Below are 14,838 nucleotides of genomic sequence, written 5' to 3'. Positions count from 1 at the left end.
TTGTTTTATTTCTGACTGGTTCTCCATTAAAAATCTGCCATAGTAGTTTGATCCTAGTCTCAAAATTCAGCTTTGCTCATTTGTCAAACTTTTTTTCTCGCGGTAGACGATCTTCTTTTCCATGCTCCAATTTGAAACTTTCATCAGGAGCTAACATAAGAGGCCAACGAACAATCAGGAGATTGATTTTTATCATTTCTGATGTTTGCTGTTGTATCATGATTGAAGATGAATAAATCCAAAAAAAATGGGCACTCACCATTTCGGCATACCCAGTTAGAACCCGACTTCACTGGTAGAGGAAATGGACTAGAAGTCTAGAACAGAACCCGATAATTTCTCGTTAAAAAAAGAGAACCCGACGAGACGACCCCGAAGAACTCGCCGCAAAACCCCCTCCCCTGTTCCTTGCTAATCCCCATTTGCAACCCACAAACCCCCGTCGCCTCGTGCGCTAATCCAACCACTCCGCCTCCTCCGAGGGCGAGAAGCTTCCAGGAGCCAGGGTTTCCCGTACCAACCGATGGCCGTCGCCGACGCGGTGCTGCCCTCGCCGCCGCCCCTGCCCCCGCCCCCGCCGGCGCGGATCGTCGTCGTGGTGCTGGTGCTGGTGCGCTTCGCCCTCGCCCCGATGCTCGCGCTCGGGCGCGTCCTCCGCGTCGCGGCGCGAGCCCTCCCCTACCTGTGCTTCGCCTTCGGGTGGGTCATCTCCGCGGCCTCGGCTGCACAGGTCGTCGCGCGCCGCGCTTGGGGCGAGGGCTCCGCCCCCTTCCTCTTCATCCAGGCGCTCGTGTACGGGGCCCTCAAGGTCTGGGTCTACAGCTTCCTGGTGTTGTTCGCGCTTGCCGTCCTGCTGCTGTGCAGCCTGTGCGTGGCCTACGTGATTGCAGCTGTATCCGGATCCACTTCGGGATTCAAGAAGGTGTCGTGCAAATGAACTCCCTGTGATCTTTATTCCGCTCGAATCACAGGTCGCAGCAGTACATAGGCCAGTGTCACCATTATGTTCTAATTAAGTTGCCATATCTATTATGTCGTGCAAATGAACTTCCTATGTTCTAATAAAGTTGCCATATCTATTACTCCCTCAGTCCCAAAATAAGTGTCTTGAGCTTAGTACAAATTTGTACTAGAGTTAGTACAAAGTTAAGACACTTATTTTGGGGCGGAGGGAGTATGTTTGAATTAATTTCGTAGTTCAGGTTGTCCTGATGAGTAGCAGTAGTTTTCTTCCATGTGTGTTCATCACTTCATTTGCATCCTACCATTTCCGAATCATTCCATATGTACTGTTCATCCGATTGATTTTGTTGAAATTGCTGTCCTCCTCAGAGCGTCTTCGGAGCCATCACACGGGAGCCGGTTAGGCTTCCACGCGCCGCGGTGCTTGGATTGGTCGCGGATGTGGCCTTCTTCCTTCTAATGGTGGCTGGTCTTCTGGTAGCGATGATGTCGCCGCATGTGGAGGGTTCGATATCTCAGGGTGCAATGGTCGCTTCTCTGGTCACGGATGTGGCGATATTTGGTATACACGCGACAGCTTGCTTTGTTATCATCCCAGCTCTCGTTCTTAATCTCTGGAGGGAGGACCAGGCGGACAGGAAAGCACCATCGCAGTTCTGTCAAGGTATATATATAACCTAAGAAGCACGGACACGGGGACGGAAAGACGGGGATACGCATACGGGGATACGGGATACGGCATTTTCCCAAAACAGCCATTCGGGGATACGGCGAGTATATATATAATAAAATAAAAATATGGCATGTAATATTAAGTTAAGACAAAAAATTAATAAGAAATAAATCTTTTTTGCCAAGTGCTTGATTGATCCTCATCCCCCCATGCCATGTTGTCATTGCAAGCTGCATCCATCTTGCAAAACATATCAAACACAAACAGTAAAGAAGATTAGAGGAGAAGACATAATTGAAAGATTAGAGGACAAAACATACTTGAAGCAACATGGAGCAGCAGCGCAAGCATTCAACCCAGCAGCACAAGATAGCAAGCAACATCCAGGATCCAGCAGCTTAATGGTAGAAATATGACGAATCAAAGAGGAAGAGGTTGAGGAATAGGAGAGGCTGTTGGGTTACCTGCGAGTAAAGGCTGCTGGTGCTGGGGCTAGCGGTCGCCGAATCCAGGCGTCGCCGGCGGCGGCGTCGATCCAGGAGGCGGCGGCTCCTGCAGTACGACCTGGGAGGGAGCACCTCGTTCTCATGACAGAGAAGGTGCGGGAGACATATAGGGTTTCGTATTGGGTTGGACCGAGGCTGGTTTTGGGCTGGGCCGTGTCCCAAACGTGTCCCAGACGTGTCCCACCGTATCCCTGTAATTTTTTCCTTATTATTAATCGAAATTCGTGGGACACGGCTTAGTTCGCGTATCCCAGCGTATCCCGGCGTATCCCCGTATCCCGCCGTATCAGGACGGCAGTTCGGCTGATTCTGGCGTGTCCGTGCTTTTTAGTATATAACTCCCCATTGCTTTGATCCCCTGTATCTATGAGCCATATGATCCTTTTCAATTAGAATCTGCATATTTTTTGTAGCCTCTTAATAGCATGAAAACAGTCAGTGTTGTTAGTTCACCTTCATTTATCTTAACTTACTGACTACTGTCTACTGGTGTTGATATTTGTTAAGATGGATCATTGTTTTTTATAAAACCAATGATGATTTTGCTATTTCCTCATATTAGCATTCACTTATAAAAATGGGATTGGCATCGATCTTAAATTGTGCAAGGTGCCAACTGATGCAGTTCTACACTTCTACTATATGCCTTTGTTACGAAGTGACGACCATAAAAATGATCAATTCAACGTATTAGAAAAAAGTAATATTAACTGTTTACGCTCCATGGTCCCCTGTGACTGTTGTATCTTTGCAGCGAGTAAGATTGTAACATTGTTTGAGAACTCTTGTCATTGATACTTTCCCCGTTGAAACCAATTGGAGGACCCAAAGTTTTCAAGTTTTGGCTATGGCATACGAGCCTACTATTCTTAGCTGCATTTGGCAATTGTAACTTTGTGCCATGTTTCGTGACTCTGTTAAAAATAAGTAAACCGTTTGATCATTTAAATAAGTAACATGACGGTAAAATGGCACACCTCTAGTTCTTTAACAATTATCACTTTTATGTGGCGCTATGCCCAATACATTTTGGTAGGATTGCCATTGTGGCTTTCTTCTGTTCTGTGACACAGTTTAATGCTTTACTTTATTAGTAAAAAGAAGTAAACTGTTTGATCATGTAAATAGATAGCATGGCAGTAAATGGACGCACATCTAGTACTTTAATTTGGTGCCATGCCACTACATTTTGACAGACGTGCCTTTGAGAGCAGTTAATTTCTAGCGTTGCATGTTCATATCATTAGTTGTGTGTTTGCTAGCACTACCAATTGAAAGGACGAGAAAGATTCGAATTCTGTAATATCTCACAAGATAGAAGTTACTTCATCGCCGGAAAATGAGTGACATGGTCTTCAGATTTATACTACTTGAAACTGTACTGTTGGAAATGCTGATATGACAATGTTCTTATATGTGGCAATCTGATCAAATTTTGGGTTGTGTTATTGGCAGACGAAGCTAAGAAGAGAAGGTGTCCGGAGAATTTTGCAAGGAGCTAAAGTACCCATTCTGCTGATGGTTGTGAGTGATCCCAACAGATGCAAATTTTCAGAGGAGAACTAAAGTTTCTGCAGACTTGCTTCTCTGTACCATTAGTAGACCCTAATCGCCATTAGACATCAAAACTTTTGTAGACGTGCTTCTTTCTGCTATTAGTAGAACCTAATTGTCAATGGCCATGAAGTTTCTTGGGTCATTAATTATGAGTCTGGTGGTGATATTTGGTACTCCTGCTACTCGCTTACAAGTTTGCACTAGAGTATTGGTGTATACTCCCCCCGTCCTTCAAAGAGTGTACTTCCAACTTTGTTGGAAGGTCAAACTATCTCAATGTTTGACCAAGTTTGTGTCAAAAAATATCAATGTTTGTGAAACCAAATAGGTATATGATGAAAATATATTTTATTATGAATCTAATGCTATTAATTTGATGTCATAAATGTTGATATATTATTGTATAAATACGGTCAAACATAAAAAAGTTTGACTTTCCAACAATGTTGGAAGTATACTCTTTAAAGGATGGAGGGAGTATATATATATGATGGTGGAATTCGTTCGTGATCTCTTTGTACTACCCTATTGGAAGAAAATGATTCCATGAGACATTAATCTCGTGAATTCACTGCCGTCAGTTTGCGCACTTGTATGTTGTATGTATACACGGTAGGAACGTTCTGCAGGTGGGTTGTGTATGCGTTGCCATTTCGAATATCCTCGTGGTTATCAGGGGTGGTCATCTACTGTGCATCTACCTGCTAGCATGTCGTCTTGTGCTCCCTCCGTCCCTGGACTGTACTCCCTTCGTTCCTAAATATAAGTCTTTTTAGACATTTTAAATGGACTATAACATACAGATGTATATAGACATATTTTAGAGTGTAGATTAACTCATTTTGCTCCGTATGTAGTCACTTGTTGAAATTTTTAGAAAGACTTATATTAGGAACAGAGGGAGTAGTTGTAGGCTTGAGGAGACTCCAGGTTTTTTGATGACCAGCCTTTTGGCTGATTGTCCCAAAAATGCATTCATATGAATAAAGCTCTCTGGTTTTCCCCGCAAAAAAAAAAGTAATTGTAGCCTTCAATTTAGGCATCGCAAACTCCAAACCTGCGCGGAATTCCACGTCCTTGTGGCGGGGTTAATAAGCTCATCACGTGATCAGGAGGGTTGGGGGCAACGAGCACATATGGGCCTCTGCAAAAAGAAATCTCGTAGGATCCATTTATCTATACTACTGTTAAACAATCAAACAAGAACTTCTTTAAGCACACCCTACAAAGCGTACACTGATCCAATACCATCACATGATTAGGCCCACTAAAATCAATCTAACGGTTAGCCTTAACCTAAACCATTTTTTGTGTGCACTTAGCAATTTACATTGACTGACCGTACTCCACCATGGAGGAATATATGAAACTCCACGCCTGGGCAATTAGGAAACTAATAATCATGGGTGCATCCTATTCTAGGAAACTAAATCAGAGTGCATCCATCAAATCCATCCTATTAGAAGACCTATCTCGGACGCAACCATCCTATTAGGAAGCTAATCGCGAGCCGCCTGCCGCCATCATGCACGCTAACCCCGATGGGGGAAGCGCGAGGAGCTTCGTCTTCCTCCGGGAACGCGTGTTGTCGCCGCCATCATCTTCTGCCTGGAGGCCAGGCGCTCTTCTGCCACTACTGCGACGACACCATCCACGTCCAGGGCATGCTCTCCGGCAACCATCGGCATCCGCATCGACTTCACTCCGTTCGCAACACCCACGCCTACAACAACCCACCACTGACGTCCTCCAAGTCCAAGCCGCCAACTGTCGTCGTCCCTAGGGCGGCACCGGTCTCGGCCGTGGCGTAGGAGGTGTCGTCATTGTCGTTCCTGCCGTTGTCCTACTGGGCCGTCGAGGACCTCCTGCAGTTCTTCCTACGTGCACAATAGAGGGCACCGAAGGTCTATCACAAATCAATCAGGTGAACCTTTAATTTGATTTGGGGGTATTCTGCAATTTTGCATGACTAATACTGCACTTTTGGCACTTGGAGGTGGGTCAGAAATTTTTGATCTGCAATTTCATCTATCAATCAATCTTCCTCTGATGCATTCTAGAAATAAAAAATTGGGACATGAAGAAATTACTATTCCAGAGTTTAATTAATCATTTGATAATTCCTTTGGGAAATACATGTGATCTGGAGCATGAAAAATCATTCTCATATATACTCCCTCCGTTTCAAATATAAGTCTTTTTAGAGATTTCAATGCGGACTACATACGGAGTAAAATGAGTGAATCTACATTCTAAAATCTGTCTATATACATTCGTATATAGTCCGTATTGGAATCTCTAAAAAGACTTATATTTATGAACGAAGGGAGTAGATATAGGAAGAATGGGACTGATTGTAAGAGTGTGTTTGTTTAGACCTGTATACTTACAATGCGATTTCTATTTAGACCAAGATTAGAATTTGACTACATGCATAAGTTTGGCTGGTTGAGAAATTTGAATTCACTATCTCTCATAAAGTGTCTGTTCAGTGGGTGCACGTGCATTACATATTAAATAAGAATCGTGGGGCTTCAAGCAATTTAGAATTATAGATTTGGGATTATCTTAGGTTGCCGATTGCTGTACTGAAAATGTGCAATTAGATATGACACGTACATAAGAATGCAGCAATCTTGTCTTACAAAGTAGGATCAAGAGGGATACTGAAGAAGTCAAGATGCAGAGTCTCTATTTCCCATGATTACTTCTCGTGTTCATGTCGGCTTCCTTGGGCCTTACTTCGTACAACCATATGCATTAAACTGGACCGTATCAAGAGGTAACGCCATCCCCTTGATTAGAATTGCCTTATTTGTGTTATTTAATCCGTGTTTGTTTTATGTATGACGTTGCTTTACCTGGAATTAAGGTGGGTTGCGCCTGCCTAGGCACTAGCTACGGGTGTAGGTTGGAAATCAGAAATATGATTCATTCTTAGAGAAAACTTTACACGTGTTGCTTTAAGATAATTGCATAGCAATCCAGTAAATTATGTAAGTCAGTAAGAGGCAAGATATTGTAGATGTACTATTATTCCAGTTACATGATTTATTACATCTAAAACGGGTTACATGACTCCGTAACTGTTGTTAGAGAATATCTCTCGCTGTTCTGTAAAGGTGTGCAATCTCTACTGCGTTCCAATAAAGAGAATTTTACCATACAGAAGGATCTAATAAAGAAACTAATTCGGCTGAGTTCCAATAAATAGATCCTTCGAAGGATCTGTCCTAATACAGCTGCCGTATATTGGTACAGAGAAATCATATAAATTGTATTCAGTCGGATTTATTTTGTTTCATGACAGAGAAACCATATACCTTTCGCTATTTTGGCACATATATTTATTTTTATATACTTGTGCAGTTTCAAATGATCTAACATATCTGCAGTCATCAAACTTGAAGACATACTGTTTAAGGCCTTATTTGCACCGCCTCTCTTCTTTGTCTGCGCGCCTCTTTCCTCCAATAATAATAATGAATTACTTTTTCCGGATCAGGTATTACACTGTTACAAATGTATGCTGAAGCTACTCCTTACGACAAGGAAAAAGAGGATGAATGCTTTCTATCTTCACCAGTTTTGTAGCATGTTCCAAATTGTTGGCTCTTTCTTATTTGAGGATTCACCATGACTTTTGTAGTTTAGAAGCTGGTCTGAAAGCTTGATAAGGTTAAGCTTGACAAATACTCTGGAATACTGTTCCTTTCATCTTTATTTTTCTTCATAACTCATTTCAGTTTCTGTACATACAGAGCATCTTACAACATTGTAAGTTAGTATGGTTGCCAACGCATAAACACATACAAAACGGGATAAATACTTTCTACCATGATAATTATTGGATTTCTTTTAGCCCTTTTACATTTCAATTAGTTCTTGTAAATCATATTTATTTTATATAGAAGTCGTTGTAGTCACATATCATCTTCTATTTCATATTATCCATAGTTGGTAGCTATATAACTTTGGCAATCCACACAACCAAAAATATATATAATTTGATCCAAATTAGTACAAGTATATATTTTGCTATGCAGATTAGTAGAATAAAATCAGATTCGAGAATTAAGCATCTTGAACAATATAATTGCACCGTAAGGCAGTTTATACTTTTTTTTCCTGGCTACACTTGAAGAGAAGACTACACTAGAAGCCTGTATTACTGCATTAATAAATAATTGCTGATTTTATTTAAATGAGAATATTTTCCTGTGATTACTCTATGCAGCAACATAACCACTATTGTGTCTCACTTTTGAAAATACAATTTGAGCAACATCAAACATTGTGTATCTATTTAATTTATATTTTTAAAAACATTAATTTTTTTATTATGTGAATATTACCTGATTTACGTTTGAGACGTGCGTTGTACGTGCATACTTACTAGCGTTCCCAAATCAGCGTGTCTCTCTCGTACATCTCCAATGCACCGAACTCGGTCCAAGCACATCTCTAGATTCTCTACCTTCAAAAATACCCGGCCAAACCTGAGACAGAGCATTGCGCCCGACTGCGCGTCCAGGAAATCTCCATGGAAATCAGGGTCCTGAAGGACATTTTGCCTAGTCTCACGCATGCACTCCCCTCCTGGTTTGTAGGATCTCACGCATGCCATCTGCAGAGGGCATACGGTCAGCCTCTCCTTCTCTCGCGCGCATACATGCTTGTAAGTTGTAACCATGCACACATTCAGTTTAACTCCCGTGTTCGTCGCTAATCTCATTTCCCACAAACCCCTCGCTGCGCAGCCCAACCACAACCGAGTGCGATCGAGGAGCTAGCGTTTCCCGTACCGATCGATGGCCGTCGACGACAATGTGCTGCCGTCACCGCCGCCGCCGCCGCCGCCACCGCCACCGCCGCCGCGGATCGTCGTCGTGGCGCTGGCGCTCACGCGCTCCGCCCTCGTGCCGATGCTGGCGGCCCGGCGCGTCCTCCGCGTCGCGGCCAGAGCCTTCCCCTACGTGGCATTCGCGCTCGCGTGGGCCATCTCCGCGGCCTCGGCTGCCAAGATCGTGGCGCGCCGCGCCTGGGGCGAGGGCTCCGCCCCCTTCCTCTTCCTCCGGGCGCTCACGTCCGCTGCCTGCAAGGTCTGCACCTACGGCTTCCTCGTCATGCTCGCGCTCGCCGTGCTGCTGCTGTGCGGCCTGTGCGTGGCGTACGTGATCGCAGTTCTATCTGGACGCGGTCCAGAATTCCAGAAGGTATATCAACCGTATATATAGGCTAGTTGATGAGTAGCACTAGTGTTTCCAATTGAGTTCATCACTTTCATCTGCATATATATACTCATGCCCATCCATGTGTTTTTGTTGAAATTGTTGTCCTCCTCAGCGTGCCCTGGGAGCAATCACGTGGGAGTCCAACTCGTTTAGGCTGCCTCGCATGGCGGTGCTTGGATTCATCACAGTTGTGCCCTTCTTCGCGCTAGTTGTCGCCGGTCTTCTGTTGGCGATGATGTCGCATGTGGAGGGATCGGTGTCTCAGGGAGAAATGGTCGGTTTTGTGATCGTGGATGTGGGGTTTTTTGGAATGCACGCGACGTCTTCCATTCTTATCATTCCAGCTCTAGCACTTGGCGCCTGGAGGTTCGACCAGGCGGACAGGAAAGCACAGTCGCAGTCTTGTTGAGGTACCTCTTCTTCCCGTTTGCTTTGAAATATGCACATCACTTGGAAAGATCATATGGCTCACTGATACATGGAATCAATTATATTAGTGTAACTACTTGTGTAGTTGTGTTGGTATTTGATGATGATTTTGCTATTTCCTCCGGTCATTGCATATTAGCATTCATGATAAAATTGAGATTGTCGTGGATCTTATATTTGTGTGAGTAACCAGCTGATGCAGCTCTACCATATGCTTTTGTTACGACGTAATGGTAATATAAATGATCATTTCCATGTATTAGAAAATAGCAATATTAATTTCTTACGCTCCATCGCCCCCTGTGATTGTTGTATCTTTGCAGCGAGAGTGAGATCATAACAATGTTTACATGCTTCCAAACTGTTTCGAACACCTTTCTTGAGAGCTCTCATCATTGATAATTACTCCATCGGAACCAATGGAATGACCCAATGTTTTCAAGTTTTGAGTATAGCATGAGTATACTCTACTTGGCTGCTTTTGGCAATTGTGACTTTGTGCCATGTTATATGACTCTGGTAAACAGAAGTATACTGTTTGATCATATAAATAGATAACATGGCAGTAAAATGGCACAAGTCCTTTTAACAATTATCAACTTCCATTTGGTGCTATGCCCACTGCATTTTGGTAGAAGTGCTGTTGTGTCTCTGTCCCCTGTTCTATGACTCAGTTTAATGCATTTTTATACTTTAGTAAAAAGAAGCAAACTGTTTGATCGTGTAAATAAATAACATGACAGTAAATGTACGCACATCTAGTACTTTAAGGTGGTGCCATGCCACTACATTTTGGTAGACGTTCCTTTGACAACTACTTTCTGGCGTTGCAAGTTTGTATCATCAGTTGTGTGTTTTGTAGCACTACCAACTGAAAGGACAAGACCAAATCGAATTCAATAACATTATCTTGAAAGAAAAAGATCATTTTCTACCTTATGCATTCAAAACGGGGAGGCTCCGAATCCAATAACATTTCACAAGGTAGAAGTTACTTCATTGCTGGAAAATGAGTGGCATAACCTTCACATTGTAGTACTTGAAACTATACTATGGGATGCTTAATGTTGATATGTCAATGTTCTTTTATGTGGTATAATTTGATCAAATCTTTGGTTGGTTTATATATTGGCAGACAAACTAAGAAGGGAAGATGTCCGGAGAATGTGGCAAGGAGCTACAGCGCCCATTCCGCTGATGGTTGTGAGTGAGCCCAACGGACACAAGTTTTCAGAGGAAAAAGAGTCTTTGCAAACTTGCTTCTTTCTACTATTGTAGATCCTAATCATCATCAGCCATTAAACTTTTGCAGACTTGCTTATTTATGCTATTACTAGATCGTAACTGTCAATAGTGATGACGTTTGTTGGGTCATTATGGGTATGGTGATGATGTTTGATGCTATCCCATGAAGTATTAGTGTAATGATTAGCTATCAGCTTAAATAAAAAGAAAGAATATATGATCAGCTTTTGCAATTGTATTTAATATTTAGTACTCCGTCTAGATGGGAATATAAGTTTGGCACGGAACTTAGGTGTGAATTTAACAAGTGGAACATATATGATATGCCAAAAGAAGTATGTTTAGAAACTTCGTACAACGCCGAATGTAAAACTATATTTTTTGATGACAAATCAATTTTTTGCTAATCAAACCAAAGACCTACACACTTGTGTCTGACTTATTCACACCGGGAGGGAGTAAACAATTTGTCGTTGGATATATAAATGGGTATGTCACTTAGGTGAGTCGATAAAAAAGGGCAGCCCGATGCATGTAGCTCCCGCTTGCGCAGGCTTCGAGGAAGGGTCCGACCACTTTAGGTCTATTGTACGCAATCTTTTCCTACATTTCTATAAGCTACTATTTCCAGGACTTGAACTCGTGACCTCATGGTCACAAGGCAACAACTTTACCACTTTGATGAGTCGATGTAAACCAAAAACCCGAGCAGCGGTCAGCTCCATCTAGTCAAACCAAGCCACTTTCTTGAAGGACCTCGATCCAATTCCATCGGCTGCGCCTCCGAAACCCTAATTCAGAGGTAAGTAGTGGGATAAAGTAGTGTTGATACAAGATGTGCTTTGCCGCGGGCGAAATCGGTTTGGCATGCACAATTAGATCAGTGGCGTTTCGTGTGTTCCGTGCATGTGTCACACCATCAATTATGTTTGCGAATGGCAGGCTATTGGGCCCACACGTTTGTGGCATAGTCTCATGCTTGCATGCCACCAGTAATGGGATAGTGGTGGCGTTCAAAATATACCCATGCCATCACGATTCCAAAAATAGCAGTGGCGTAGATAAACAATGCCGCGCCACCAATTATGACGGGTACAATTGACATTGCCTCCTCATGATGCAAAGCTAAACTATAAGCCCGGCTTGCAAGCCGAGAATGGGTCCATTAAAACCCGTAAAAACTCCCTTCCTTGCATACTAGTCTAGTCTTAGAGATGAACTTGGCGAAGAAGGAATTGGCCTTTTGGTCGGCCTATAATTCGGTACTATAATAGAGGTGGGGGCGGTTGGTAGGAATTTATATGATAATACAACTTTCGTCTGCATGGCCATGGATTCGAGCTTCTAGCCTAGTTTGGTCTTGTAGATCGTGAGTTGCACCGATATGTAGACATTTGTATGCACACAAACAAAGACCAAATCTAAACAAATCGACCAAAGACAAACATCGACAGAATCCCATGAGATCTGCTGGAGACGCACCTCCACATGCCATCCAATGATGCTAGGCGCACCACCGGGACATGGCTAGGCAAGGAGAACCCCATTCCATCTTCAGGGAGCCATTGTCGCCTCGCCTTCCTGAGCAGGACACAAACCTAAACAAACACAAAAAAACACCTAAAAGGAAGCAGGAGCCCCCCCCCCCCAAGTGAGGGTCGCGATCCACACACTTCCATGGCCCCAAGGCTAGAAAATACGAGGCACATCAGACGCTGTACCGGTAGGAGGCGGAAACCCTAGTTGGAGCCGCACATGGGCAGAAGGGTTGAGACAGATGACTGGGAAACCTGCTACTACTGTGACTACCTGCTACGTAACCGAGAAGCATGATGTTGTCGACAACACCGAGTGGGGGTGCTCTTATTGTGGTTATTATTTTTGAATAAGAAGGAACATTATCCAAATCTTGATGTCAAGAAAAAGAAATCCTATCATGTCCACAACTAAATAAAGAGTGTGTGAGAACACAACCAGATTATACATTTGGCATTGCATTATGTTACTATAATCCTCACTAGTGCGGAACCGGGCTATAGCACCGGTCCGTAAGGCCCTTTAGTGCCGGTTCTGTAACCGGCACTAAAGGGTGGAGACTAAATGCCCCCCCCTTTAGTACCGGTTCTGCATGAACCGGCACTAAAGAGCCACCACGTGGCAGGAGCCAGGTTCGGGGGCGGGGAGACCTTTAGTACCGGTTTGTACCACAAACCGGTTCTAAAAGTTTAGGGGTTTTGGTTTTATTATTTATTTTCCCTTTAATTTTGTGTTTTCCATTTAATTTAGAGATTGTTTTCCATTTATTTTCCCTTTCATAAATTATATAATAACTCATCATCAGCATCATATTAATATAAAAACTCTTGCATCTCATATCATCACCAACAACAACACTACCTAATAATCATCATATATATAGTCATTACCACTATTTTTATCATCATTATGTAATCATCACCAACAGTAGCTTAAAGAAGAAACATTCACTTGTAAAAAAATCAAAGATATCATCGAGTTCAACATGGTCATGAGATTATTATAAGTGTTCATAACTAAGACCACAAAAGAAAGTCACTAATAATTAAGTCCAGGACAAAGAACACGGACATGAGACGACAAGTACTAAGAGCAGGAACTAGCTAATCACTCCTGCTGCTCTCTCTCAGGTGAAATGGCATAGAATATGTGTAGCTCTCCTGATTCATCATATTGGAGCATGCAGATGAACCTGTCTCCTAATCGTGGGTTGCGCTTCTGATTGTTGCCCCCTAGTATTTCTCTGCGATCATTCACAATTTTGCTCCAGTCTTTCACTATTAAGCATTCCTCGGTTTTAGAAATCCTAAATGCACTCATGTGCAATGTACGATGTCTTGGCCGTAAGCTAACCATTGACATGCGACCGTTAGTCGAGATCCACTGAGGCACAACTATCATCAGGAGTCCCTGTTGAAGAACATTGTATAATAACATACTTAGCAATGAAGTTTAGCTTAAAAATAATGTATGCAAAAGATGCACTGAGAACAAATAGTAAAAAATCTTACCATCTTTCCTAAATAGATGTGACCGTAGTTCAATACGAACACTATTGGTCGCACGTTTTGAGTACTAAGATTTGCAAGTCTAGGAAAATAATTTCTCTTGACAGCATCAAGATCCTCAAGCCATGAAACATATTGACTTATCTCCTCGCAGTTTAGTTCAGCCCTGGGACAGTGGACGGTCCTGTCTACCAAGCGCCGGACATGTTTGCTTGAATGGAAATAAGTTGTCAATAGAAATTAGTTTTCAACTATTTTTGAAATAAACAATATCGAAGACATAAATATGGTTGAGGAACTTACATAATGGTAGAACTGGAGGCGTCTGCACATCGACCCAGATATTGGTATTACCTTCAATATCATCTTCCGGACGAATATCAAAAGTGATAACCATATCAGGCTCAAATGCTTAAGCCTTGCATAGTGCTTGCCACGTTTTGCATTCAAAATAGGTGTAGGTGTCTGCGTTGTATAATTTTGCATGGAAAGTATAACCATGCTCGGTCTTCAAGTAAACTCTCTTTACCTCCATAGTTTTCATAGTACTGAAACCTATCTTATCCAAGACGAAGATTCTTGCATGGCAGAGGATACACTAGTAGAATAGTAAAAAATTAAAATTATACGTTGAAGCAAATGAAGCATATGCTTAATTACGAAAAAAGACTTATCGTTGTGACTTACTGTATTCACTTCAAAGGTCTCATTCAACTTGATGCTAAAGCGCCTACCATCAACTAGGAAATTTCTGTCGCACGTGTCGCTCTCTTCGCAGTATTCACACATAACGAAATCATTCTCGTCGTCAGACATTTCGTATGTTCATATATAGTTGAAACATTAATTGATATAAACACTTACTAGCAGTTCTATTAATTCAACTACCTAGTTCTATTAATTTAACTAGTTCTATTAATTCAATTAAGCACTTACTAAAAATAAACTAGTTCTATTAAGATTCTTACTAAAATCTCATATATAGTAAACTTTTAATTTTTTTAGTTAATTATTAGATCAACTAGTTCTATAGTAAACTTCTAATTAATTATTTGATCATCAAATCTCATACATATACCTAAATTTATCTGGCTAATTCATCTAACATTTGACATTAATATATCTACATTATTTTCTATCTAATTCATCTATCACATTAATATCTAATATTTCTATATAATCATCTA

The 14,838-nt window shown here is 42.1% G+C and overlaps 2 protein-coding genes across 2 annotated transcripts; both read left to right on the top strand.

The window, feature by feature from the left end:
* Positions 1-351: 351 nt before the first annotated feature.
* On the top strand, positions 352-3,889 carry LOC119362541. Its single transcript, XM_037627782.1, has 3 exons — positions 352-922; positions 1,333-1,627; positions 3,598-3,889. Exons 1-3 carry the CDS (start codon positions 524-526, stop codon positions 3,642-3,644), a joined length of 741 nt encoding a protein of 246 aa, XP_037483679.1. The 5' UTR covers positions 352-523; the 3' UTR covers positions 3,645-3,889.
* A 4,621-nt stretch (positions 3,890-8,510) lies between these two features.
* LOC119360637 lies at positions 8,511-10,827 on the top strand. The gene is made up of 3 exons (XM_037626185.1): positions 8,511-8,915; positions 9,046-9,343; positions 10,498-10,827. Exons 1-2 carry the CDS (start codon positions 8,511-8,513, stop codon positions 9,340-9,342), a joined length of 702 nt encoding a protein of 233 aa, XP_037482082.1. The 3' UTR covers position 9,343; positions 10,498-10,827.
* The last annotated feature ends 4,011 nt before the right edge of the window (positions 10,828-14,838 follow it).

This window comes from Triticum dicoccoides, chromosome 2B (assembly GCF_002162155.2).
Source record: "Triticum dicoccoides isolate Atlit2015 ecotype Zavitan chromosome 2B, WEW_v2.0, whole genome shotgun sequence".
Lineage (NCBI taxonomy): Eukaryota > Viridiplantae > Streptophyta > Magnoliopsida > Poales > Poaceae > Triticum > Triticum dicoccoides.
This window is presented reverse-complemented; position numbering and strand designations above follow the sequence as displayed.